This window comes from Archocentrus centrarchus, chromosome 11 (genome assembly GCF_007364275.1).
Source record: "Archocentrus centrarchus isolate MPI-CPG fArcCen1 chromosome 11, fArcCen1, whole genome shotgun sequence".
In the NCBI taxonomy this organism is placed as follows: domain Eukaryota; kingdom Metazoa; phylum Chordata; class Actinopteri; order Cichliformes; family Cichlidae; genus Archocentrus; species Archocentrus centrarchus.
In genome coordinates this window covers 31,465,522-31,492,855 of record NC_044356.1, presented here as the reverse complement: position 1 = coordinate 31,492,855, position 27,334 = coordinate 31,465,522, and the positions used below count along the sequence as shown (strand labels likewise).

The 27,334-nt window shown below is 41.3% G+C and overlaps 2 protein-coding genes across 3 annotated transcripts; one reads left to right on the top strand and one right to left on the bottom strand.

Moving 5' to 3' along the window:
* Positions 1-59: 59 nt before the first annotated feature.
* On the top strand, positions 60-20,235 carry abcf1 (ATP-binding cassette, sub-family F (GCN20), member 1). Of its 2 annotated transcripts, XM_030740954.1 has the most exons (26): positions 60-262; positions 2,312-2,358; positions 2,456-2,533; positions 3,085-3,208; positions 3,293-3,324; positions 3,429-3,518; positions 5,790-5,834; positions 6,034-6,117; positions 6,279-6,359; positions 6,439-6,534; positions 8,017-8,139; positions 8,774-8,874; positions 9,159-9,244; positions 9,339-9,478; positions 10,289-10,437; positions 10,523-10,606; positions 11,108-11,232; positions 11,567-11,679; positions 12,051-12,225; positions 14,462-14,536; positions 15,106-15,176; positions 15,262-15,294; positions 16,484-16,652; positions 16,744-16,808; positions 17,517-17,589; positions 19,861-20,235. In XM_030740954.1, the coding sequence occupies exons 1-26, from the start codon at positions 202-204 to the stop codon at positions 20,025-20,027; spliced, it is 2,487 nt and encodes an 828-aa protein (XP_030596814.1). In that variant the 5' UTR covers positions 60-201; the 3' UTR covers positions 20,028-20,235. The 2 variants fall into 2 exon arrangements, with proteins under 2 accessions (XP_030596814.1, XP_030596815.1); XM_030740955.1 differs by lacking the exon at positions 5,790-5,834.
* On the bottom strand, positions 20,226-27,327 carry LOC115788068 (28S ribosomal protein S18b, mitochondrial-like). Its single transcript, XM_030740956.1, has 7 exons — positions 27,194-27,327; positions 23,282-23,450; positions 23,109-23,206; positions 22,941-23,009; positions 21,001-21,067; positions 20,859-20,918; positions 20,226-20,538 (listed from the first exon to the last, which is right to left on the bottom strand). Exons 1-7 carry the CDS (start codon positions 27,272-27,274, stop codon positions 20,342-20,344), a joined length of 741 nt encoding a protein of 246 aa, XP_030596816.1. The 5' UTR covers positions 27,275-27,327; the 3' UTR covers positions 20,226-20,341.
* Positions 27,328-27,334: the final 7 nt, after the last annotated feature.

The window sequence follows — 27,334 nt, the reverse complement described above, 5'->3', positions numbered from 1 at the left end:
CGATAACTTCCTAATTTGGCGAAGAAGAAGAATGAACGCTCTAGTTGGTGACCCGGCGTGTTCGTCATCCCGTCATCAGGCCGCCGGATCACATGTGTGTTTGGCTGTGAAAGCTTACTAGCGAAAAAGGAAAAAAAAAAAAAAAAGAAAGAAAGACTTTCAGCTATAATACTTTTATAACGTTACAGTTATAATAACAAAATGCCCAAGAAAGTGAAAGAAGAAGCAGAGTGGGTGGACGATGAAGCAGCACCGGCAGCTGGTGAGAGACGTGTGCGAAGCTAGCCAATAGGCTAAGTGGCGTTGCAGCTAACTTAACGATGAGTAGCACAGATAAGGGTCAGAGACGCTACTGAAAAGCTTCAGTCTTCATTTAAAACTGCGCAGTGGCAGCAGCCGGTATCTCATGAATAACCTCGACTGTCAGGGATTTTGAGTATTTTCTAATAATTTGGAATCCGAGATGATTCACTCCAGGACATTCAGCTTTGTTTAAGCCCAACTTACATGCACATCACTCTTTAGCTTAAATCCCGTCACGTAGACGCACGACAACGGTCATTCGAAGCAAATGTTATTAATTGTAGCGTTCAGGTTTTGGCAAATAACTTGATGGCAGACTGCAATGCGTCAGCAAATAAGATGCCTTTATTTGCTGTATCTGTTGCTTGGTTGAAGAGTCCAGTTTCCCAAGCTAATGCTACTTTGTCGTTTTAAGTGATGAACATGTATCGAATGGGAGTTATGTTCACGATGACTCTTTGAAAAAACAAAACAAAAAAAAAAAAAACACTAAGACCTTTTGCTGCTAGTGCTGACTCAGTTTAAACCTTGCTTTTGTGACCACTAAGTAATTTACAGTTGGTCACAAAAGCATAGGTTGGAAAGAATTATATCATTTGTCTTCATGTGAGACATTAACAATCAGTATATAACGCTTTATAAACAGCAACAAAAAATGATGTTACATAGTGGTGTCAGAGTATTTGGATCTCTACTTGGGGTGCAAAGGAGGTTAAAAGGATTCTCCTCGTTTGCTTTGCTGCAGTGTTGTTGCAGACATCATTCTGAAGTAACGGCTCATTTAGACTTATGTGATGGATCTTTGTGGAGCTGACTGTGTAATCTATGTAAGTGGTTGATGCTGTTACCAGCATTCGTGCTTTTGTGGTGTTTTATGTGTTATTTACACTGTGGTTGTGTCCTGGTGTTTTGTATACGGTGCCAGTCACAATAGAAACAAATAGAATGCTGTGACTTTCCCCTCCTGGGTCCTCTCTCTTTGTTTTTTCCACTTCTTTGTACATTCCCTCATGTCCGTTCCAATAGTTTCAGCAGTCTCCCTCTGGAAATCTGCTGACATCTGTGGGTCCTTGTGTTAAGATTATTATTTCTTATATTGAGGTGATGATAAAAAATAAAAAAAGTAGCTGGAAATGCATCTGAAGAATCAAGTATGAAGTATATAACAGTTCAATCACAATAGCTGTGGGATGTGTTGATGCAGTGTTTTCGTTGTAGGGTTTCAGAGGAGTTTGCAGTTATGACACATCTTTGGTGCAGATTTAGCGCAGAAGTATAAATCCCCTGTAAGGCCTGTAGTATGTAAACTGACTGAAATGACTTGGATTTGGTGCTATATAAATAAAACTGATTCGACAGAATAGTAGATCCCACTGTCTTCTCTATGGAGTTGGTGTGTCGTCCTTGTGCCTTCATGGGTTTTCTCCGGGAGCTCTGGTTTCTTATCACAGTCTTTCATGTTAGGGCCATTGGTTATGCTGAATTGGTTGTAGATATGGATGTAAGATGAATACAAATATCATGTTTTGAGTGCTAAGACTGGAATAGCACTGTCTAAATGCCAGTTCACTTCTCAGCAGATGTGGATGTGTGATTTCCACCCCTCTGTTGAAAAACTATTCTCAAAACAGACTACAAGCTCTTCATCATTCATATCATTCATCTATGGATGCTCTTTGATGGGAGTGAAAAGTTCTGTGTGGGCTCTAATAACAAAATGTATAGTTTTTAAGCACCTTGAGGCAACTGCGTGCCATGTTCAGTTGCAGGTATTTATCAAAGTCAAACAAAAATAGTGGCAGTGCATCTATTCTGCCTCGTTAGTGAATACAAAGAGTAATTTAACACTGTTCTGCACTTGCACAGACTGTTAGTATATTCCCACATGTTCATTATAACAGGCTGGAGACATGACAGTTACTATCCTAGTTTTGTACGCGTCAGTTTCCTACATCAGTGATGCCCAGTTATGTCTTTGTGAAATTTCAAATCAGTTTTCTCTCAACAGAAAAAACTGTGAAAAAGGGGAAGAAAGATAAAAAGGGGAAAAAGAGCGTGAGTACATGTTTAATGTTATACTTAAGAGCTTTTTTATTATCATTGTTGCACAATTTATCTCATTAGATCTCTCGTTTGACTGTTTTTTGTCTAGTTCTTCGAGGAACTCGCCACAGATGCCAAACCTGAAAAAGTGGATGAGGTGGCTGTGAAAGGCATGCGTGACAAACAGGTACTCGTCACTAAGAGAGGTGTTCAACTAACAAAGCTGAAGACAACAGCACACGCAGTTTGCACATCTTTACACATGCTAAAAGAATTCGGTGATGATCTTCCCAAGACTACATTTGCTGCAAACATGTCTCCTTGTCGGCATGAACAGTACCAGTAAAAAAACAAACAAAAAAAAAAAAACCCCCAGTCCCAGTCATGTTCTCAGAATTTTGGCATCAGGTTCATGCTGAAGTATTCATTCTCATGATGTCCATAGTAAAGATGATGAGTGAAGTTATGAACTTATTTTCAAGAATCATGAATTTGTGCTTTGGTTGCAAAACACTTTGCAGGAGCCCGTAAAAGGTCATCATGTCGCTCTTTGCAGAGTTTTAATCTCCTTCTGAGGGCCGGTTAAAAAGCCCCTCCTTACAGACAATTGAGGGATCCTGCTGAACAATCAATGATGATCTCACTAAACTCAAACAAGCCTTGAATTGAGAATAAAGCACTGACAGTATCTTTAAGATTCTGCTTACTTGTGACATTATTTATTTTTTCTTTTTTTAGCCTCAGAAAAAGAAGAAAGATCGGCGGAAAGGAAAAGATGAAGCTCCAGATGATGAGGAAGATGATGTCACGTTGACGCTGACAAAACTCTCAGTGCAAGGAAGTGATGAGGAAGATGAGCCAGGTATATTTCCAGACTGATGCCTGCCGCAATATTCTTCTTCTTGCACATTGTGTAGTCATTTTTCCGTACCTTTTGATTCCACAGTCAGTGTCCCCAGTAAAGGAAACAAGAAAAAGGTTTGTCAGCACTCTACACAGGAACACTTTTGCTCAACTTTTACCCTCATCTCTCATCACACAGTGACACAGTGACAGTGTAAAGTGCCTCTGGTCTCTTTCAGGGTGGGAACATCTTTGCTGCTCTTAGCCAAGGCCAGAATGATGAGGATGAGGACAGTGATTTGGATGAAGATGATACACCTGCAAAAAAGGTGCAGTACTCTTCCACGTGGGTTCAGAGTCAAGAGTTAATTCCCATGTCAGTATGGGTGTCAGCATAATGCGCTTGCTTTATCCAGGTGTATGCATTTATTTATATAGCTCCAATTCAGAACAACAGTTGCCTCAATGCATTTTATAATGTAAGTGTAGAACCCTGCAATATTAGAGAGAAACCCCCAACAAGCAGACAATCCCCTATGAGCAGTTGGCAACAGTGGGAAGGAAGAACTCCATTTAATAGCTAGAAATCTCTGGCAGAGCCAGGCTCGGGGGGGGGCGCATCTACTGTGACTGGTTGGGATGTGTGAGGAGAAAGAGAAGACAGGCCCGAAAAACTAGGATAAAACACAAACTATTGGAGAGAAAAGACAAAAGTTAATTACATGCAGGCCACTGCCTGCATGTAAATGTGTTCAGATCAGGGCTCTCAAACTCCCCGCCCGTGGGCATTTATTTTTTCGAATCAAGTTTGACTTTTCTGACTTTTGCAGAAAAGCAAGCGAACAAACATCTGATCAATCAAAGCGCTGCATTTAGCAACATGTGAGCTTATAGCACAAAACGGGCACCGATACACTGAATAAACAGTGATTTAGGAACAGTAAAATGATACAGTGTTACCCCAGACACACAGCTACACGCTGCTGCGGGTCAGTCAGCTCTCTGACATAATTTCTCTGCCTCAGATGTGATTCCAGCTCTGCCAACAAGAGTTAAACTGCCCACTGACATCCTGAAGTATCATAGGCTGTGATGCAGCTTCAAAACTAAGGATAAGCCATCCAGTGGAACAGGCTTACACAAACCACATTCTTCAAGCAAACTACAGTAACATCAAATGCATTTAAATACAACACATCCAGCCACAGCCTCACCCCTCAGAGCCTGGAAGAGCAGCGGCCACTGACTGTATGTCATCCCATCGCCTTCTGCATGTCGGCAGGAGTAAATGCCTAATTTCAAGTGTAAAATCTGTGTTTCCGTTCACTGTTTATTATGACTGGACTGGACCAATACACCCAATGTTTGAGGGAATGGAAAATTAGTCCATAATGAGACTTATTACTTTTGGGCATTAACTTTTTTAATTATTAGATTTTTTCTTTTTCTTTTTTCTTGTCCGGCACTACATTCTTCCTAGCTTCATCCACAATTATACACTATGTTGCCAAAAGTATTCACTCACCCATCCAAATCATTGAATTCAGGTGTTCCAATCACTTTGATGGTGTATCAAATCAAGCACCTAGGCATGCAGACTGCTTCTACAAACGTGTGAAAGAATGGGTCGCTCTCAGGAGCTCAGTGAATTCCAGCGTGGTACCACCTGTGCAACAAAGTATTGGATGCAGTGGTGTAAAGTATGCTGCCACTGGACTCTAGAGCAGTGGAGACATGTTCTCTGGAGTGAGGAATGATGCGTCTCCATCTGGCAATCCAATGGATGAGTCTGGGTTTGGCGGTAGCCAGGAGAACAGTACTTGTCTGGCTGCATTGTGCCAAGTGTAAAGTTTGGTGGTGATGGGGGATTATGGTGTGGGGTTGTTTTTCCAGAGTTGGGCTCGGCCCCTTAGTTCCAGTGAAAGGAACTCTTAATGCTTTAGTTTTAAAGTGGGCCTTTTATAGCATTTACAGTGAATTTACAGGAGTCAGATTGGTTCTACAGGTTCTACAAATAATTAACTGCTAGAGTTGAAACTAAATTACGTCTAGTCAGGTCTACTTCTGGCCTCTGTCTCTGGCTTTAATCGAAAAAGGATGTGAAGCACACAGGAGCACGTCAGTAAATTAACCTGATGAAGCTGGTGTTTGCAGCAGGGTTTCTGTTGTAGTAAAAATGGACATTACAGTGTAGTTCAGCTCAACTCCAGTCAGTGAACCAAACAGTAAAAAAAACATCTTGTGGCCGAAGATTTAGATTTATGCGACGCAGGTGACAACAGAATTTTAATTATCATTCTCCTGCTAAACAACGCTAATGTTTTTCAAAAAGCTTTCATACCGATAATCAGTTTAAAAAGTATTAAGTATTTTAGTATCTTTTTGGACAACATAACAGCATAAATGCACCAAACAGAATGTAAGACTGCCGTAAATGTTAAGAGAAGGATTTCAAAACCGGTGATGCATGTGAGAAATGGTGAGCAAATATCAAGCATCGGCTAAAAATGTACAATGTAGACTGGAATAATGTGTCATTTTGAGATGGAAAATGTGAGCCCTGAACCCTGTATCTGTACTGTACCTTTGTCTTAATACAGGAGATTGAGAAGGGAAAGAAAAAAAATCAGTCAAAGAAGATGAAGGTGAGTGCTGGAAAACCTCGTAACATTGTTAAACCATCTATTTCTGGCAACTCCGTTCACTGAATCAGGGACTTTTTTTTTTTTTTTTTTTCCCCTCTGTCATCTGCAGGACACTTTACAGGTCTCCTCTGTAGCTGAACGCTGGTCTGTAGACATTTCTCACTTTACTAAACAGCAGTTTCTGTTATTTTATTGGCAGGCAGGGTCTGAGGAGGAGAAGGATGCAGATATGGATGATGGTGAAGAGAAACCTACAAAGAAGAAGGCCGAAGCTAAGTCCAGGGTGGGTGCTGCTCAACTTCTAAAGCTCTGTGAATCTATAAAGCGTACCCTTAAAAATAAGTTGTGCCATTTGAAGTTTACAGTGGCGTTAATAAGAAATTGCAGTTTTGAAATTGGAGTTGGTTTGCTTTTTCTATAGTGTTGCGTTTTCAATCTGTCCAGAAAGGAAAAGCTGCAGAGAGACCGCACAATGCGGATGAAGATGAAGAAGAGGAGGATAGCGACAGAGGTGACACCATGATGGTATGTCTTTCTCCCAGAGGGTTGTGTTGTCTTTTCTGCTTTGCTCAGTGTGTAAATCTTGTGTTTCTGTTACACTCAGAGTGCTGAGGATGTCATTGCAGAGCAGGCCAAGGAGAAGGAGGATGACCTTTATGCTAACCTCAGCAAAAAGGAGAAGAAGAAGAAGAAAAAACAGGTAATCACTCTGTATGCTTCCCTCACAGAACAGTTAAGAGTACGTCCAGCTTGTGGAAACAGTTCAGTCCAAGTCTTGTTTTAAAAAAATGACAGTTAAAACTGACATGAATGTAAACAGCCTACTTACTGCCTGTGTACAAATACTTTCACCTGGACATTTATCCCCCCCCCCTCCTGTGCCAGTGGTGAATCAAGTAATTTTGACCAGAGCAAAAAAAAAAAGGTTATGATTTTTTGTGGAAATCAAAGTTCCAAAGTGCATGTTTGCTGTCATTCTGGTATCTGGAGACACAGAGTAGATCAGGGAATGTAAGCTGACCAGAACCAGGAACAGGAACGGGGTGTGATACACAGATATTGAAAAAGGTAGAGGGGAGACAGTGATCACCGGTTGGGGTTTGGTTTGCATGTGGGTACGAAAATAAGATAATCCTTTATTTGTCCCACATTGTGGGAAATTTACAGTGTTGCAAACAGCAAAGGGACAGTAGAATACTCTACAAAAAAATCTCTAAAATGGTGACAAAAAATGATGAGATTGTGAGGTCTGGTCACATGTCAGCAGATCTCCGAATGGATAGCGCTGAACTCCGATCTTCCCATCTTCCATCTTCCAATAACGGCGCAGGTGGAAATTCAAAAGTCTGAATAGAAATCCTTGAAAGAAACAGTCCTCGACATACAAACAAAAAAAGTGTGCAAGCTCTACATTGTTATTCCCACCACCATCCCACGGCTCTCCTGAATGGAGTTTTTCTGAATGGATAAGTAGACAAAAGAAATGATTAAACTCTAAAAACAAAATTATAATCATTAAAAAATAATCACTCAGAGGGTGAAAGGTCAAGTCAAGTGAAGTGTATTTGTATAGAACATTTAAAACAGCAGTAGTTGACCAAAGTTCTGTGCCTTTAAAATAAATTAAATAAAGTATAGATAAGGGGGAAAAATGAGGTTAATTTCATTTTTAGCTCAGCTGTTTGGAAGAAAAAGTCGTTGTCGTCTGCTCCAGAAAAACTTTAATGTTGGCCATAACTCGAGAACGATGTGACCTTAAATGTCCAAATTCACACCGTGGATGCAGCTACTAAAAATCTCGGACGAGTTTGAATCTCTGTGAACTTGACCTCAAGGTAAAGGTCAGAGGTCATGTTTTTCTGAAAATCTTGTGAATGCAGTAACTCGAGAACAATCTTGCCTGCAGACTCTTGCCACATGAGGCTGGGCATTGTAAACAGGGAGGAACCCAGGACCCCCTGCATCAGTGTAGGGTCTGACAGAGGGTCCAAGGATTTCATCCCAATAGCTAATGGCAGTCAGGGTGCCGTTAGCTGGCTTTTAACACCTTTATAAGCACCACAGGAAGCTTTAGCATCCCCTTGGGTGCCACTGATATGTCCTCTGATATAATTAGTACTTTTTTGTGCTTTGCTGCTGTTCTCATCTGCGCGTGTGTGTGTGGGTGTGTGTGTTCTTTCAGATGGAGTATGAGCGTCAGGTGGCCAGTGTCCGTGCTCAGAATGCACTGGAGGGCGATTTCTCCATTTCCCAGGCTGAGATGTCCTCCAGACAGGCCATGCTGGAGAATGCCTCTGATATCAAGGTCATTATAGCCCTCTGTTTTCTTTGACTGCTGCCTGTAATTCTGCTCCTTTGGCACATGAAATGCAGTACTATGAAAAACTTTATGTATTTTTTTTTTAAACAGAACTCTCTGCACTCTTAGCACCAATAACTTGAAGGAATCATTTTCTGTGTGACTTTCTCAGGCATTCGTTTATGCACTGCTCTCTTAAGATGCCACCACAGCATTTCAGTCTTGTTGACGTCTGCAGTTTGAGCGGGCCATCGCGACATCTTGATTCTTTTCTTTGTTAGCCATTCTGTTGCAGATTTGCTGCTGTGCTCGGGATCATTGCTCTGTTGCACAACCCAGTTTGGGTCGGTTGTGGTTACACTTGCTGATGATCAATTATAATTAAGTGCACTTGATTAGCCACACCTGGCTGCTCCTTGCCCTCTTAATTCCAATGGAAGCAGTAAGGGTGCACTTAGTTTGTCACAGTTCTGAAATGAGCCCCATGATAACTTTAAAAAAGTAAAATTATAAGAATTTTATGTAGAATTTTTGTTTTCTTTTTTAAATTTTTGGTTTAAAAGCCTTTTAAATGAATGAAAAAAGTCTGAAGGAAGAGTCTGCGTTCTCTGTCAGTGACTGTCTGCTTTGTGTGTTGTAGCTGGAGAGGTTCAGCATATCTGCTCACGGGAAGGAGCTTTTCGTCAATGCTGACCTTCTGATTGTGGCAGGAAGAAGATATGGTTTGGTTGGACCAAATGGGTAAATATTTTCTTCTATAAAGGCCACATCCCTTTCTCTCTGAAGCATAAAGTGCAGTATAGTTTTAATCACATTCTAATGTGATTGAAAGCATTACAGAATTTGAAAAAAAAGGCATAATCCACATTTCCTGTATGGATGATAGTTTTATGCTTCAGTGTTTCTTATTTAAGGGGTTACTTGTTTTTTTTAAACATGGGCTGAAACACGGGGACACGATCATTTGTAAATCACACCACAGACTTGGATCATTTCTGATTTCTCGTGTTCGTCTCCTCTTTCAGAAAAGGAAAGACCACTTTACTGAAACACATAGCTAATAGAGCTCTCAGTATTCCTCCTAACATTGATGTGCTGCTGTGTGAACAGGGTAGGTGACAAGTCACAGTGTGTTTTCTATCATTTTTCTGCTGTGTGCCCTTCGTTATAACCCACTGACTGTATGGAACACTTGTCTCTGTTAGAGGTGGTAGCTGATGACACGCCAGCGGTTCAGGCGGTGCTGAAGGCGGACACCCGCCGCCTCAAGCTTCTCGAGGAGGAGAAACAGCTCCAGGCTCGCCTGGAGAAGGGAGAGGATAGTGTGACTGAGAGGCTGGATAAGGTTGGTGCCCATTTGTATCACCAGACTTGATACAGTGTGGCAGTGGTTCTGCATGTTGAAGTGTACTTGGGCAAGATAGACTGGGTAACTTATGGTGGCTGCTTCTTCTGTTTGGAGCAGCCACCATAAGTTAAACTTCAGTATTAAATATTTGACACCAGCCCGTGTCTAAAAATGCTCAGAATTGTCTTACTTTGTAGAAACTCTTTGGTGAAAAAAAACAACAAGCATTGCATTTGCTGTGACACTAAATAATCCGTCTGTTAGCTGCGATGTTCAGGGTTGTTGAGCACTTTATAAATGAGGACTGTGATGAGCAGAGGCTGTCTGAGTCAGGTGCACTGGTGGTTCACCAGACCAAGCAGCTGAAGTTGACACCGTCGCTCTGTGTTTGATGTTTCCTGATCGGGCTGGGTATACAGACCAAGCAGTCAGCTGGCAGAGCAGATGTTCCCAAGATAAGATCAGCACTATTTTATGCAATAAAATAGTTTTTTCCCCAAACACATCCAAACTACTTTATAGCATAACAGATTACTACTGCATGCACCTCGCACACCAAGCATGACTATTTTCTTAAATCCATAGATGATGTTAAATCATGACAGTTTTTAGAGTAAGTTTCCATGGTGTAAATTACCCTTAATACATCTGTTTCATGTCCACTTGAAAGCAAGCAACTGTGACATCACTCAAAGTACAGTCAGGTTAGAAATTAACTAACAAGCCTAGTCAGACTTATTGAGAAGAGCCGTAAATTCCAACAGTAAAAGAGCACTCTGTCTGATTATCTGACTTTTTGCTTCACAGGTTTATGAGGAGTTGAGGGCAATAGGAGCTGCAGCAGCTGAGGCCAAGGCCAGAAGGATCCTGGCTGGTCTGTCATTCACTCCTGAGATGCAGAACAGACCCACCAAGAGGTTCTCTGGAGGTTGGAGAATGAGAGTTTCCCTGGCCAGGTACGCTATCACAAACCTCCCGGGTGAAACTGGTGCTGCATAAACCTGTCAGAGTTGCCATTCACCCTCAGTTCTGTGCCCACAGAGCCCTGTTCATGGAGCCCACTTTACTGATGCTGGATGAACCCACCAACCACCTTGATCTGAACGCTGTCATCTGGCTTAACAAGTATGAAGCATTTTTCCTCGAGTCATATTACAGGTTACTGAAGTTTCTAACAGGGACTGTGTAGTCACAGGATGCTGGTTTGTGGATGAGGGAAGCAGAATTCCGCCTGGTCGAACTTTACTTGGGAATTGTCAAGCATCCCAGTGTCGTGCCTTTATAAGTCAGAGTGCATGAAACATGTTACCCCGCTTCCCACCATGAGCACAGACCCCAGTCTCAGTTCATGGTGTAGTTATTTAACCTTAAACCTTACACTATTTTTCTTTCTGCCTCCCTCTATGATTTTAGCCAACCACTAAGTGACCTTTAACCATTATTATCTATAACTGTTTCATGTGAAGATCAAATTGCTGTACAGGAAGAAAAAAAATTTTTTACTTGCTCGCAGTCTTATTCAGATTTCATCAGCTGTGGAAGTAGCTTTAGTATTAGTAGTGCACGTCATTTAATGTTATTATGCTGGCTTGTCAGATAATTGGCTGCTCTCTTTGCCATTTACAGCTACCTTCAAGGCTGGAAGAAGACTCTCCTCATAGTTTCCCATGACCAGAGTTTCCTCGATGATGTGTGTACAGATATCATCCACTTAGACAACCAGAAACTCTACTATTACAGAGGGAACTATTGTAAGTGTATCATCACTAAGTGGTTTTCTGTTGTTACAGCTAAGAGATAATTCTAACACTAACAAAGTAGCAAAGCGTCTATAAAGTAGGAACACTCTTTAATAGGTAGAGAAATGCCTAATTAGACCTTGAAATTGAACCTGAAGACAACTCGATTGTGATAAAATCGCTCGCAGTTTGAATAGGATGAGTTGTAAAGAACTGCTGCACTGAATTACAGACAAATTGAATGACTTGTAGAGAGAATTTTTTACAAAACTCTGAGGTTTGGGGTTAGTGTTATGGTTAAAGACATCAGGACAACTTTACATCACTTCTTCCTCATTTCTTTAAGTGACCTTCAAGAAGATGTACGTGCAGAAGCAGAAAGAACTGCAGAAACAGTACGATAAACAGGAGAAGAAACTCAAAGAGCTGAAGGCCGGTGGCAAGTCTACCAAACAGGCTGTGAGTATGTTTTTCTCACCACTTGAATACATCTGAAAGGTGAACACCAAAAAAAAAAAAAAGAAATACAGTCTTTGCAACCTGATGAAAATTAATTTGATATTTAAGCAAAATCCAACTGTTCAGTCTGTCAAATGAACCAAGTTGTGCTTTTTGCATGGGTACCATTAACAGTTCATCAGTCTGACATAGCTAATGTTGCTAAAACATGCCTGTAGAGTCTTTCTGTCTTGGAAAAATGCACAATATTAGTCCCCAAAGCTCCAGTGTGTCACATTTTTCAATTTCAAGATGACACCAAAGCTTTTATGCATCCATTCTGTGTGAGGCCAGTTTTTAATGCTGACTCCACTTAAATTGTTCCCTTTCAGGAGAAACAGACTAAGGACGCCCTGACCAGGAAGCAGCTTAAAGGCAAGAAGAAGGGAGGTCAGGAGGAGGAGAGCCAGGAGGCCACAGAGCTGCTGAAGAGGCCCAAAGAGTACACCGTAAAATTCACCTTCCCCAACCCACCTCCTCTCTCACCACCCATACTGGGACTACATAGTAAGAACATCAGCACATGCTGCAGGCATTCACTCTACTTATGATCCACAGCTGTACAGGAAATGTTTCAAGTCTGGTGACACATGAATATCTCATTTATGAAATGGAGCTTATTGTGGTCTGAGCGCTCACGGGCCAAATTTCTGTGAATAGACCAGAGTAAGAGATCCAAAAGGCAGCAAGTTAAAAGGTGACACATTTCTTATTTTCTTATGCTTTAGCTTTAACTTTTGCAAAACCAAAATAATTAATTTTAAAATGAAAATCGTTTGATCTTTAGTTTTCAGTATTTTCAAGATCAATTCATCTACTGCTTAACCAGTGCCCAGACCTGCGTGTGCCATTGTATATCAGTAAGGTTAAAAAACAGAACGAGGCATGAAGAGGTGAACATGGTCACTTAAGGGGAAAGAGTCAGTGACACAGGAGTGACAGGAAAAGAAGGCAGAGTGAGAAGATGCACCAATCAAGCATAACATTATGACCACCTGCCTAATATTGTGTTGGCCCCTCTTCTGCTGCCAGAACAGCACTGACATGTCGAGGCATGGACTCCACTAGACCCCTGAAGGTGTGCTGTGATATCTGCACCAAGATTTTAGCAACAGATCCTTTAAGTCCTGTAAGTTGCGATGTGGGGCCTCAGTGGATTGGACTTGTTTGTGCAGCACATCCCACAGATGCTCAGTTGGATTGAGATCTGGGAAATTTGGGGGATTAGTTAACACCTCAAATGTGTTCTGTTCTCCTCAAACCATTTCTGAACCATTTTGTCTCTGTGGCAGAGCGCATTATCCTGCTGAAAAAGGCCACCGCCATCAGGGAATACCGTTGCTATGAGAAGGGTGTGAATGGTAAATGGACTGGTTCTTATAGAGCTTTTCTGCTTGAGCACTCAAAGTGCTTTATACAACATGCCTCATCTACCCATTCACACTAGGACTACATGCTTTCTATCTAACATTCACCCTCTAGTGAACACATCGGAGAGCAACTTGGGGTTCAATATGGTGCCTGCAGACTGGAGCAGCTGGGGGTCAAACCACCAACCTTCTGATTAGTAGGTGGCCTGCTCTACCTCCTGAGCTACAGCCACCCCATGGTCTGTAACAGTGCTTAGATAGATGGTATGTGTCAAAGTTACATCCACATGGATGGCAGGACCCAAGGTTTCCCAGCAGAACATTGCCCAAAGTCTCACACCGCCTCTGTCAGCCTCCGTCATCTTCCCATACTGCATCCTGGTGCCAGGTAATCCCCAGGAAAGAGATGGCCACGCATCCAGTGATCCATGTAATGTAAAGGAAAATGTGACTCATGAGACCAGTGCTCCTTCTTCCATTGCTCTGTGGTCCAGTTCTAATGCTTACGTGCCCATTGTTGGTGCTTTTGGTGGTAGACAGGGGTCAGCATGGGGCACCCTGACTTGCACAACAAACTGCAATGCGCTGCGTATTCTGACACCTTTCTATCAGAACCAGAATTAACCTTTTCGGCAGTTTGAACTACAGTAGCTTGTCTATTGGATTGGACTACACGGGTCAGCTGGCCCTCCCCACGTGCGTCAGTGAGCCTTGGCCACCCATGATCCTGTCGCTGGGTCACCACTGCTCCTTCCTTGGACCACTTTTAATACATACTGACCACTGCAGACGAGGAACACAGCAGCTGCAGTTTTGGAGATGCTCTGACCCAGTCGTCTAGCCATCACAGTCTCTGTCAAACTCGCTCAAATCCTCACACTTGCCCATTTTTTTCTGCTTTTAACACATCGACTTAAATATATCCCACCCACTAACAGATGCAATGATGAAGAGATAATCAGTGTTAGCCACTTCACCAGTCAGTGGTCATAATGTTATGCTTGATCAGTGTAAGTAACATAAAAGAATGGAGCCATTTCTGTGAGACGCTTTCATTTTAAAGCACTCATATCTTCATTTGCTACTCTTTCCAGTGTCAGGTTACCTGTTCCATCCACATGTGTTCCATGCTGTATAAATGTTAACATAAACAAAGTGTACACTGTGTGTGTGTGTGTGTGTGTGTGTGTGTGTGTGTGTGTGTGTGTGTGTGTGTGTGTGTGTGTGTGTGTGTGTGTGTGTGTGTTTAAACAGTTTAAATGATGTCTGATCTGAACGATCTGAAAACAGTAATATGGAAGAGTCACTGTAGCTTGTTTAATAATGTAACAGTCGTATCATCTTGTTGATGAAGCCATTTGTTCCATCTGCAGGTGTAGACTTTGGCTATGAGAGTCAGAAGCTGCTGTTCAAAAATGTGGACTTTGGCATTGACATGGACTCGAGGAGTAAGTATTCTGCTTCTGTGTTAACTTGGGGAGAACAGAGTCAACATGTAAACGGGTATCTTTGGTAAACAAAGCTGTGTCTGAGTTTCGGTTTCTCGTCCACATGTAAACAGCACTTTAGGTAACTGAAAAACTCCTTCCACCATGAAGCTCTTCAGAAACTCAATTCCTGCGTTTAATCTCCTTTTCGACACTTTGTTATTGTTGGCCAACATTTCTGTACAGTGAAGATTATAATGCCACCTGTTGCTTTGGCATGCTCATGACAGTTTTTTGCATTTTCAAAACAAAAGTGAAAAAAAATCCCTGTGTACATGTGGATATAGCCTGACACAAAGCTGACAAAAAAAATATTTTGCTAACACAAGAAAGTCTTTTGTTGCAAAGAAAACAGAAGTAAACATGGATACACTGAGAGAGGTCACCGTGTTGTTGGGAATCAGATTGTGACATAAAAAGATACATTATTATGGATGAGTTTTTATTCCTAACTCCCGTTGTTTTTGTGTTGTACAGTGTGAAGCGTTCTGTAATGTCTTATGTTTGTCTCTTTTCACTTCCTGCTGTAGTTTGCATAGTTGGACCCAATGGTGTCGGGAAGAGTACCCTGCTGCTGCTGCTTACTGGCAAAATAAATCCTGTAAGGCTGGTGATGAACAACTGTAATTTTACATTTTACTAAAACCTTCACTCTGCTGACTTAACTGGATGTTTTCCTTTTTTAGACTAAAGGTGAGATGAGGAAGAATCATCGCCTGGTGAGTAACTTCCTGCTGGTGTTTTAAGGGGTTTATCATATTAACAGTTTACAGTTTCAGCCGTTTTGATACATTTTCAGCAGCTCAAGTGTAATTGGACAATTGACAAACAGTTTTATGGCCAGGTGAGGCGTGTTCCTTCATTATTCCACGAGAGATTAAACGGATACAAGATCTGGAGATGATTGCAAGTGTTGAACTTGTACAGTACTGGGCATTAGTATAACTACGTTTAAGGAAGTAATTCTTCCAAATTGTTGAGCAGCTGCTCAGTTTTCAGTTTTATTCCCACATAGTTTCATTAATTTAACAGTGTTACATCCTCACTGTATATGTCAGTGGATACTGTGGCTCCCCTGCTAAAGAAAGCATCAAATCAGAGAAAGTTGACTTACTGGTATAATTCACAAACCTGCACCTTTTAAAGCACAGAACTTTGTGCAGTATTGCTAAAATTAGAATAATCTCAGAGTGATGCTGAAAAGCTAGTTCATGCATTTATTACGTCTAGGCTGGATTATTGTAATTCATTATTATCAGATCAATTGAAAGTCTCCCTGAAAATATTGGCATCTCTCCACTGGGTCCCTGTTAAATTCATAATTGCATTAAAAATCCTTCTCCTCACGTACGAGGTCTTGAATAATCAGGTCCCATCATACCTTATTGTCAGAATAGAGCACTTCAGACTTCCGGGTTTTAAAAATGGAATGAGAGGCAGCATCTTCAGCTTTCAGGCCACTCTTCTGTGGAACTAGCTCCCAGTTTGGATTTGGAAGACAGACACTCTCTCTGCTTTTAAGATTAAGCTTAAAACGTTCCCTTTTGATAAAGCTTATAGTTGGGTGACCCTGAACCCTCTCTTATGCTGAAATAGGCCTATGCTGCTGGGTTGATGTTAATGCAAGTGAAGGAGGCAATCATCAGGCTGGAAACCAAAGCAAAGGAAAAAGTCAAAACTGGAAGCAAATAAAGTGCTTTTCCCCACTTTTGTTTTTTTTTACCCCCCCAGAATGTCTCATCTTTTCAGACTGTCTCCCTCTGTATAATCGGGTGGGGGAGTCCAGCTGCTGTCAGTTTATAGACCACTGCCACCTGTTTTAGTGGAAAATACTGCAGGCATAGCCTGTGTGAAAAGCTGAAACACTGTTTTACCAGTTAACATGTTTTTTTTTTTTTCTGTCTGCAGAAAGTGGGCTTCTTTAACCAGCAGTATGCGGATCAGCTGAACATGGAGGAAACAGCCACAGAATATTTAATGAGGAACTTCAATCTTCCATACCAGGATGGCAGGAAGTGCCTAGGACGTTTTGGCCTCGAGAGCCACGCCCACACCATTCAGATCTCCAAATTGTCTGGTATAAACATGAACCGCTCAACAGGAATGTTTACTGCAGGGTCTTGTAAGGGAGATATTTGCTAACAGTGTCTGGATTTTGCCTTCATCAGGTGGTCAGAAAGCCAGAGTAGTGTTTGCTGAACTGGCCTGTCGTCAGCCTGATGTACTGATTTTGGTAAGCACTACTCAAGCCTCTTTCCCACCAACAGGGTTCCGGAGCCGGTGCCTTTTTTGAACCGTTAGGCAGGTTTTCCACTGCGGAAGCACTCGGTGCTCGGCCAAAAAACATGTTCAACTCCGGCCCCGCAAACTAGCTGGTCTCGAACCAAGAACGCGTGGCGAAAGCGGCAGAAGAGCGTGACTCTGCCATCTCAACATCAAGTTTTCTACCATATTATGTGTGTATTACATGAGAAAAGCGAAGAGATTTTCACAGCTGTGAATTAGGTTGGGCTCTAAGGCTGAACTTGCTGCTTTGTATCAGTTCATGTCACAGATAAAAGGACACAAAGTGCGTACTTGTCGACTTGCTCTAATCGCTGTCTGTGTTTCCTTCTGTGCTGCACACAGATGCTGCAGTAGTTTGGTTTGGACCGTAAAACGTATTTGCAGCACAACAAAGGGGAGCGTGTTCTCCCACGTTTGTGCGCTTCGGCTTCCGTGTCCAGACGAGGACCCGCCCACACTCGTATGTAAAGGAGCAGTTCACAGAAACGTGGTGGAAACGCGGGCCCGTTCTTAAGCGTTTCGCCGGTTTATTGAAACCAGCACTGTCACGAGCACCGGCTCCTCGGCGGTGGGAAAGTAGCAACAGTCTTTTGTTCTCCCTCTTGATGATTAGTGAATGGTACCCTGTTGATTGAGTGATCTTTTTGTCTCATAGGATGAACCTACCAACAATCTGGACATTGAGTCAATCGATGCTTTATCAGAGGCCATCAATGAATACAAAGGAGGTAAGATTTGTTGGTTCAGTGCTTATTGTCACAAGTGATACTTGAACTGACAGAACCACAAGGACCTCCATAAGTGCTCAACAAATTCAAATGATGCATACATCTATTTCAGATACTTAAGTAATGAGTGAAATGGAAAGCATTACTATGAAAGGTGTCTTTGGAACAATTAGGATAGATACTTAGTCTCTGGAGCTTGAACAAAGGCGACTGGACTTCTTTTTGTTTCTTGAAGACATTTCTCACCTGAAAGGTGGAGAGTTTTTAACCCCCTGTGGGCGTAGTCCCCTGGAGGTGGTTATGACCCTCTATTGTTGATGTGCATAATCACATGTGCCAAGGTGTGAAGGAAGGCGTGGGTCATTTCAATCAGTGGTTTCAGGTGAAACCAAAATAGGACTGAAACAAAGGTGTGAATGAGGGTTGGGCTGGGAAGGGAGCTCAGGACAGTAAGCAGGGGGGGGGGGGGGGGGGGGGGGGGGGGTCGGGGGGGGTTGGTGATGTAATCCACCTCCTCTGTTCAATGATGGTTGTTCACAGTGGACATAGTAATAATGATAATAAGAAGCAAACCTCCATAAAGGCAGCTCACTTTCTGGGCAGCATTTGCTTTTAAGGGAAAAGTATTCATTTAGTATTTTTTCTGTTCTTTTTAAACATTAAGATGTTTGTAGTTCAGTAAAAATAAGATAAGGGCAGCATGACAGATGTTTACTTTGATTACACACAGGTATTGATTTGTAAACAACTGGACATGAATAACTTGAGCTTATTTCATAAGCAGAAGAGGATGGATGGATTTTTCTCACTAACGAAGCAGCTCATTCTCTTTCTCTTGGCAATACTTTCCATAAAGATGTAACACGTTTTGGGGTCACCTTGAAAGAAGGGCAGATGTGAATGAATAAATGTGAGATCAGGGGTCAAATGTGACATATTTGCTGCAAACTATAATGTGATATTACCATATATCAGTATCATTTACTAAATGTTGCCGATACAAAGGCAGCAGAATTTTAAACATAGTTTTAAAGACATTTTATGAATGTTTGACCTTATTTGACCTTGAAGATGAGGTCAGATGTCCAAAGTAATGTGATATTTAGAATCCTCATATATCTTTCCCTACATGCCCATATGTTGTCAATACAAAGACAGTAATAAACATAGTTTTAAATAGCTCTATATAGCATGATTATCACTTTGACCTTCAGATCAGTCTATTGAAAGAGAGGTCAGAGGTGACATATTTTAAGTCATTATAATTTCTGTATATTGACACTAAACACCACACTTGGAAGAATCATAGTTTCTAAGTTAAAGGCTTTTTGTCAGATTTCAACCAATAAATCATTGAGCTTGAAGACTTTTAATTTTAATGGATTGTTAACACGACCCCCCCCCCCCCCCCCCCCCCCCCCCCCTGCTCACCTACAAAGTTTTATCAGAGTTAATTCAAAATTTTTGCTATTGTGTATTTACAGACAGAATGGCACACAAGTCAGAACAAAACATGACCTATAGTAATAATGCAGCCACTGCAGAGACCTTAACATAGCTCTCTGCGTGTCTGTGTACCTGCCTAACTTTACTCTTAAAGGGGCATCCCGGCAGGATGTGCTTATGGATGTGTGAACGCCCCTTGAAGCTGAGACCTGGCGCGTATATGATGCAGCATTTTATTTCAAACAAAGCTCAGCATTTCTGCACCAAGAATAAAACTTGTGGAATTGAAACAGTTTGAAACAGAAGTTGATATTTACAATTTCAGCCTGGTCTTCACTCGTGTGCAGAGTGCAGACCAGGCTGATGCAGTGATCTGAAAATATCAGCCACACAACATGGTCTGAAAGGGAGATCAGCCATATTTAACTCGGATACCTCATTATTATTAATTTTATGGGTCATATCAGGCTGCAGTGTGTGTGTGTTGGTCAGGCTCTATGTCAAACAGTCATACACAGAAAAGTAATTGTAGTTTTTAAAGTCATACATTAAAAAGCAGGGCCTTTTGCAACTATGTGGAGTAGCCAGCCAGGAGTGGTCCAGGTGCAAGGGCTCAGGCACATTTTATTGCCACTACTCCATCATACACAATCTTAATTGCATATTTGAATGAGTTTGTATTGCTGAGTGTAAATGGAGTTGTTTTAATGAGGCACTGGGCCTCGTGTGCATTTTTGCCTCCTGGGCTTTAGCAATAAGTCTTTAAATCACAGTGTATGAGCTGAGTATGTACTGGAACATTAACACCCCGTCTTTCTTGTCCAGCTGTGATCATTGTGAGTCACGATGCGCGGCTCATCACAGAGACCCAGTGCCAGCTCTGGGTGGTGGAGGACTGTAGCATCAACCAGATTGACGGAGACTTTGACGACTACAAGCGGGAGGTGCTGGAGGCCTTGGGAGAGACCATGGTCAGCAAAGTCAACCCATGAGCTGCTGCCAAACACTCCCTGTGGACTGGCTGGTAGAGCATGTGTAATATAGGTTTTTCAGAGGTATATTACCTTCCTCTGGACTGCACCATCTTTATGGGGTTGAAGTTGGACAGATACTGGAATATAAATCTACCACCGCTTTATAAATATGGAGGTGATGAAATGTCTTGAATTATGCTAAAGTAAAACAAATGATTAAATTTTTCATCATGTGGTTTATTGTACAATTTTTTTTGCACACTTATAAGACAAAAACATCTTCATATGGTCCAAACAACTTTCACTTTTTGACAGCATGATCAGCACCGCGATCACTTTAAATAAGCTTTATATGTCTTCTTGACTTTAGCCACTTCATTCTCATCAGGCACTATTTCCCCATACCATTTGTACCAGTTGTCACCGAAGGATAGGAATGGGGGAGGTGGTGTGGTCCCCACAGCATCATGGGAGTTGGAGTAGTCCTCCCCTGAAAATTCCACATGTGGAATCTGAAAGGGAAGAAAACCTAGAAGAGAAGAGTTTGATTTAAAAATTATTGAATTGTTTTATTGCATCCGTAGCTACAGTTTACCATTCATGAGTGGGGTTTTTTGGTGCTGGTGTGGATTTTACCAGCATGTTTCCAACAGCAGATCACCCAAATAAAGAATATCATTTAGTTCTCCAGATATTTTTAGAAAAAATGTGTGAACTTTTAACAGTTTAATTAATTAATCAATTAAAAAAAGAAAAGGAAAAAAGGACTACAGTCACTTGAGTGAAGGTAGGCTGAGTGACAGCTAAGATGCTCAAGATTTTCCTGTCAGCTCTCGCTCTGTTACGTACCATGATCTTTGGCTGTGTTAATTGCCTTATTTAGCTTCTTCTGCTGCTTCATACACACGCCTGAAAACAGCAGAATCAGAACATGAGTGGGAGATCCTGCTGCAGTAACACGTGTACTAACTTTGGTGGTGGGGTGGCTTACCTGTTTGAGTGGAATCAAACACCATTCCAGTGTGGGGACTGATGAACTGCTGCAGCAACTTGACGTTCTACAAGGTACAAAAATATGCAGGTGACGGGGCAACCAACAGGACTGCAGCAAAGCCACACATGCACTTTGGTTACTCTCAAGACAACCACAAATGCTTTGACTGCAAAATCCTGTACCATGAAACATGTTAATAACTCCTTAGAAAGTTCCTTCCACACTTTGATCATTGTGCACAACTCCATACCCAAGAGTAATTACTGTTAAAAACCATTTAACTAAATGGCAATAGTTAAGCTTCGGCTGTTTTCCTCCAGAAAAGTTCTGGTTCCCTCAGTTTGCATCAGCCTTGTAGGCCAGTGAAAACTAAGCAAGATGGTGGAACTTGTGTTTTTAACCTTTAAGCTTTTAGCATCTTATTGCAAATATTGACTCGAAGTCACAAAGTTACACAAGCCTGTTAATAGTGAAGAAACGTAGAAAGCTTGTAGCTGCCAGATGAGCCACCAATGACGTGGTTTGTACATTAGGTCCTGTTAGATCTTACTGGAAACAGATTTTATCCTTCTTGCTTACTGATCAGAATGTCTAATTAAGAATAAATGATACATTTAGTACACTAAGGTTTATGTAGACATGCCATATTTATTAAACATAAAAAGCACTCTTGCTAAACAAAAATACTCCCAATAAATGAAGGGAACTCTCAATCCCCAGTGATTCAGATATTCGTTTATCTGGATCTCAGTCTAAACGTGACGCAATCAGTCTGATGTAATCATGCAGCTGCATTTAGAAAGTTACTTTAAATACATTTAGTTCAGTTTAAGTTTTAAAGTCATTTGAGCCTCATCTTCACTGAGACGTTCACGTCATTTCCAAGATCCAACTGTGACATTTTTCCATCACGACAAATGATTGATCAGTGTTTTATGTGGCTAAAGCTTCATACAGATCATTTTTTATTTAAACAGTGACTGCTACAGTAAATGTCTACAGTGCAAGAAAATGGGCTGATGGTCTGACTGCTGCATTACTGTCCACAGACTAACAGAGTTAGAAAGACTACTTGGATTTGATTCTGAGCTGATAATAAATCTGACGCAATCGTCGTCTCCATCCTTACATACTGTCGGCTGAATGATTGGAAAAGTGCTCACACTAACTATCATCTAATTGGGATTTCAGTGTTTGTAAAAATGCAAACTTCTGCAGGTTAAGTCACTCCCCTTTGCACTTTCAGCAACTCATACAGCTGGTTCAGGTGCAGCAGGAGGAGAGGAGTCAGAAAGAAACTTGCCCGACTGATTTTTCTAGAGCAGAGATCCTCAAATCCAGGCCTCGAGGTCTGGTGTCCTGCAGCTTTTGAATGTGTCTCTGATCCAACACACCTGATTCAAATGGCTGAATTACCTCCCCAGTATGCAGTCAAGTTCTCCAGAGTCCTGCTAAAGACTTCTATATTTGACTCAGGTGTGTTTGATCGGGGACACATCTAAAACCTGCAGGACACCGGACCTCGAGGCCTGGATTTGAGGATCTCTGCTCTTGAGTTTTGTTTTTTGCTCGTGTCCTTGTTGCTGCTGGTAGCGTGAGATTGTACCTGCAGCTCATTCTGGTTTATTTCAGTTTTATTTATATAGTCCCAATTCACAACACCACTCACCTCAACGCACTTAACATTGTAAAGACCAAACACTATTAGAGAAAATCCCAACAACAGACAGTGCTCATGTCTGTTGTTCATGACAGTGGGAAGGAAAAACTTCCTTTAACAGAAAGCAACCTCCAGCAGAACCAGGCTCAGGGAGGGGCAGCCATCTGCTGCAAGCATCTATCAGCCTCAAAAGCCCTGTCTCAATCCAGAAAACTACTACCGGTATGTCCTCTGTGTGTGTTATGACACCAGCAGCGTGACTGAGGTATTAACCCACCTGATGGTGAATAATGATGTTTGGATCACGACAAATTGGGCAGGGGTTTCCACATATCTTGTCGCCTCTCTAGAGAAACCAGAACAAGTGCCCCAGTTATTTTGCATGACAAAACTAATGTGAGCGATCAGTGGGAAATTAAAGCTGGAAATAAAACTGTAATATTACAATGCAAGTCTTGCGAGTCTTCTGTGGGGGAATGCCTCCTTTGTGGTTCCTCCTGTAGCCAGCCCACACTGGATTTCTTCCATACCTTTCAATATACTCTGCCAGGGGAAGAAATACACAATGAGACCACAAATTTGAAATCTCAAGATAACAATTATTTTCCTTTAAGGTACCTTCACTCTCCAGGTAATCCCAAGGCCTGTCCTTGTAACGGGTCAGAGCCTCCGCAGCCTGAGCAGCATGCTCGTCCTGCAGCGATGCCGCTTTGCAGTAAGCGTGACTGGGATGGACATATGGCAAGAGAGACGGGCATGTCCTCAAGGGCAGCCTGTGGAAATAGGACTGAAAGCACAGGAAGACAACCTCATTACAAAACCAACACATCATCATCATCATCTTAAATGTACCCTGAAGAGTTTTGGGAAACATTTTGGACTCTAATTCTAAAGAACGTGTCCCAGAAGTCGTGTTACAGTGAGGCCAGTCCCTTTATTGTTGCTGCAGACTGAAAACTTTTGGCATAAAAAAATGAAAAATGAGACAAAAGATCAACATCTCAGCTTTTATTTATAAAACGGGTGGATTCAGACAAAAGGCGCCATCTTCTGACCTGTGTATCTGATCCAGATGTAAATACCAGGAAATAAAAGCTGAGATGTTGGTCTTTGTCTTAAATTCAGGTTTTAATGTCAAACCCAAATGTTTTAAGGATACAGCAAAAAATAAAGGGACTGGCCTCACTGCTCCAATACATGCATCAGGCACATAATAGTAACCAGGAACAGCTAACTCATTATTAATTATTTTTAATGTTATTTCATACAAAATTATGAAATTGGGAGGAAAAAAAGGCTGCATGACTTTTTGCTGGGTTACCTGAGTGAAATATTAACTAAATATAACATGGGCATAAATATGGCTGGTCTTCTTAAGAAAATGTATCCACTGAGAGTATGACCTAGTATGTTAAAATGGTAACTGCATACTTAATCATGTATTACAATGTTAGTGTAAAATGTTTGCCTGAAGAATCAGGGAGACAGAACCCTGCTACTGACATTAATCTCCCTGAGTGGGAAAAGAACAAAAACTGGGACATGCTATTCATGTCTCCTAGTTTATTAAATATTTAAATAATTCATTCATTGTGGAAACTAAATCAGATGTGCTTACTATGCATTAATACCACTAAAAAGTGTCTTATGATGCCTGTTAAGAAAATGCCTGGTGACACAATGTGTTCTAATTTGTTCGAGTTCTTCACCTTTGAAACCAGTGCTGCAGATCATATCCAAAAAAAAACCACACAACATAGAAACATACTGCTGACCTGGTGCTGAAAATGATGCCAAAAACTGCTATTAATTCAAAAATCTGTTGATTATGAAAAACATCAGCATCACAGTTAATATCAAAACATGATTTCATGTTGATACTGGGTTCAAGCTGGTGCTTTTCAAGCAATACTGACCAGGGACTGTTAATTAGTTACTTTCTATGTGTAAAAACAGGTTTTTATTATTGTGTATCTTTTATGGCTTATAGCTTTTTCTATCAGAGATAGCTTTGAGCATACACATAAGGAAGATTTATTGGATCTTAATGAATGAAATATTCATGTTGAAAACCTTCACTGACATGCAGTGTGTAATTTGTTGAGAACAAAATTACATAAGTCTGTGGAAATCAAAATGATCAACTCTTAAACAATCACACCAAACCTCAATAAATAATTGAAATCGCAGGCTTATTCGGGCCTTAAGTCTAGGGAACATAAATAGTAAATGGACTGGTTCTTCTGTAGAGCTTTTCTACTGTACTTTGAGCTCTTAAAGCACTTTATGCAACATACCGCATCCACCCATTCGTACAAGCACCTTTTTCTATTCTTAAGTACTTCCTAACATTCACACTCCAGTGAACACATCAGAGAGCAACTTGGGGTTCAGTATCTTATGGTATTGAACGGGGTGTGGGGGTGGGGGACCCTTTGTATTAATGTTCTTGCTAAGAACGGGACAATTGTTAAATTGCTTTAGCGAATTGTGAAGATAGGTCATTATAGGTCATTTTTAGGGCCCTGATCCAGTTTCTCCTAGCTCAAAGGAGCAGATACCAGTTGCTGCTGCTGGGCTGATGCTCTCGTACAGGCCATCTCCTGGAATCTCTTCCACACTTGAAAGACTGTGTTGGGAGATTCAACAAACCTTCGTGTGACTGATGAGCCATCCTAAAGGAGCTGAACAGTGATGGTATAGTTACCTTGAAAAAGCAGTCCGACTACTGATTACTCCTTTAAAAAGTAACTTAGTTACTTTACTGATTACTTAATTTTAGAAGTAACTAAGTTAGATTACAAGTTACTTTATCAGTTACTTTCAACAGCGGCCGGTCTTGTGCCAAAAAGTGATCGTCTGTCATAAAGTGATTCAGATGTTTCTGTGTTTTTATGTGTAATGTCTTTGCTGATATTGGTAAACAGAGTGCAGTCAGCATGATTTATGAAGGGCTTTCATATAAAACGCAGAAATAACCTGTTTTTCAACAATCTTTAGGAGTCTGTGTTATTGTGCCTACATTATAATCAACCCAGTGATTTTTGGGCACTTCAAATATCTTTATAGAACTGTGATTTTATATTAGTTGTGATTTCTGCAGCTTTCTGAGACAGATTTCTGTTTAAAAAGACATTTTTAATGTCAGACAGTTTTTAACCTTAAAAAAAAACACGAATATATAAAAGTCACTTTGCCAAAAACTGAGTGCAGCTTCTACCTTGTGATAGAAATGCTGTTTCTCACTCAAAATGACCTGATATCATTCATGAGAGATATGTTTGTTATATACTTCACAGATTATAGGTCAACAAGTCATTTACAGCCGTTTAAATACAGGGAATGAGTTTTTTGGCAAATAAAGAAAATTGCTGATTGGCAGACGATCACTTTTTGGCACAATACCAGCCTCTACTACATACTATCGTAGAGGGCTTTTCAACTTTTTCAGCTCTCCCCCCACTTACTAGTGTGTACCGAAGTCCAGCTTTTGTTGTTTGGGTGCTGGGGGGCTCCTGCATGAGCCGCAGCTCTGCTTCGCTCCACCTGCTGCGACTCGCTCTGTAAGTTTGTCTGCGCCATGACTCCAGATGTTTCCTCATATTTGACGTAGTGTTTTTGAAACTAGATAGCACTTTGTCGGCAGCACAGAGCGCACAACTAACCTTGATGTTGTCATCTTTAGCTGACACAGACTCACAATAGCGCCTGTATTTCAGCTAGAAAACGCGCATCTCTCTCCTCCCTCCATTGTTTATGTTTGTGTCGCTGTGCTGTTATTGTCCTCATGCCGAAAACGGGACTTAACTGTCGCATCTGTCAGACGTCACTCCCCGAGATGCAAGAAGAAAGCAAAAATATAACTTTGTACTGAGGAAAATGACAAAAATAGTAACGCACAGTTACTTGGATAAGTAACTTTAATCTGATTACTGGACTGCAAATAGTAACGCAAATAGTAATGCAAATGAGAGAAAGTATTCAGATTAGAGTAACGCGTTACTAAGTAGCGCGTTACTGACATCACTGGAGCTGAACTACCTGTGCAACCTGAATGGGCTGCTGGTACCGTGTCATGCTACCAGCAGTAACAATAAGCTAACCTACAGAATAATCAATCAGGAGAGATAAAGAGAACGCAGTGGTCTCTGCAAAAGCACTATTGTTTGGAGAGTCGTCTTGCTGCGTCTCCAGTGCAGGTTTTGTCACTTTGATTTGCACCAAACCAGGTGAAATACATTCCCAATAGTTTATTGTTGTTGTGTGGAGTTTAGCCGAATTCGTTTTATACTGTGATGTACAAATCTTCATATTTTTTCCTTTCTGAGCGGTGTATTATGAAGTGGATAAAGTTTTATTTAGCTGATGTCCAGAACTACACAATCGCTGCAATCCTACAAAACACTTAAGACGTATTATAGCAAATGGCCAGGCAGCATCCAGCGTTCCCCCCTCGCTTCAGACTCGAGCATACTTTTCACGGGTTAGCCAGCATGTCATATAAATGAACATTATTAATAAATGCAATACCTGGTAATGACGAACTGAATGTAAAATTGAAGGCGACAGACGACACAAAACCTTCGCGATGTGCTGCATGGAGGTAGCCATTTTTGAGATCCCACCAGGGTTACAGGTGAAAGGTGAAAGGTTAAGTTGCCATACCAAGCA

Excerpts from the sequence above, each read along its gene's own strand:
- LOC115788068 (XM_030740956.1), bottom strand. The coding sequence starts at position 27,274 with ATGGCTACCTCCATGCAGCACATCGCGAAGGTTTTGTGTCGTCTGTCG. Across the intron at positions 23,451-27,193 it reads ATTCAGTTCGTCATTACCAG|TCCTATTTCCACAGGCTGCC; the intron begins GTATTGCATTTA and ends CTGTGCTTTCAG. Across the intron at positions 20,539-20,858 it reads TAACACAGCCAAAGATCATG|GTTTTCTTCCCTTTCAGATT; the intron begins GTACGTAACAGA and ends CTTCTCTTCTAG.
- abcf1 (XM_030740954.1), top strand. The coding sequence starts at position 202 with ATGCCCAAGAAAGTGAAAGAAGAAGCAGAGTGGGTGGACGATGAAGCA. Across the intron at positions 3,519-5,789 it reads ATGATACACCTGCAAAAAAG|GAGATTGAGAAGGGAAAGAA; the intron begins GTGCAGTACTCT and ends GTCTTAATACAG. Across the intron at positions 15,177-15,261 it reads TTACTGGCAAAATAAATCCT|ACTAAAGGTGAGATGAGGAA; the intron begins GTAAGGCTGGTG and ends TTCCTTTTTTAG.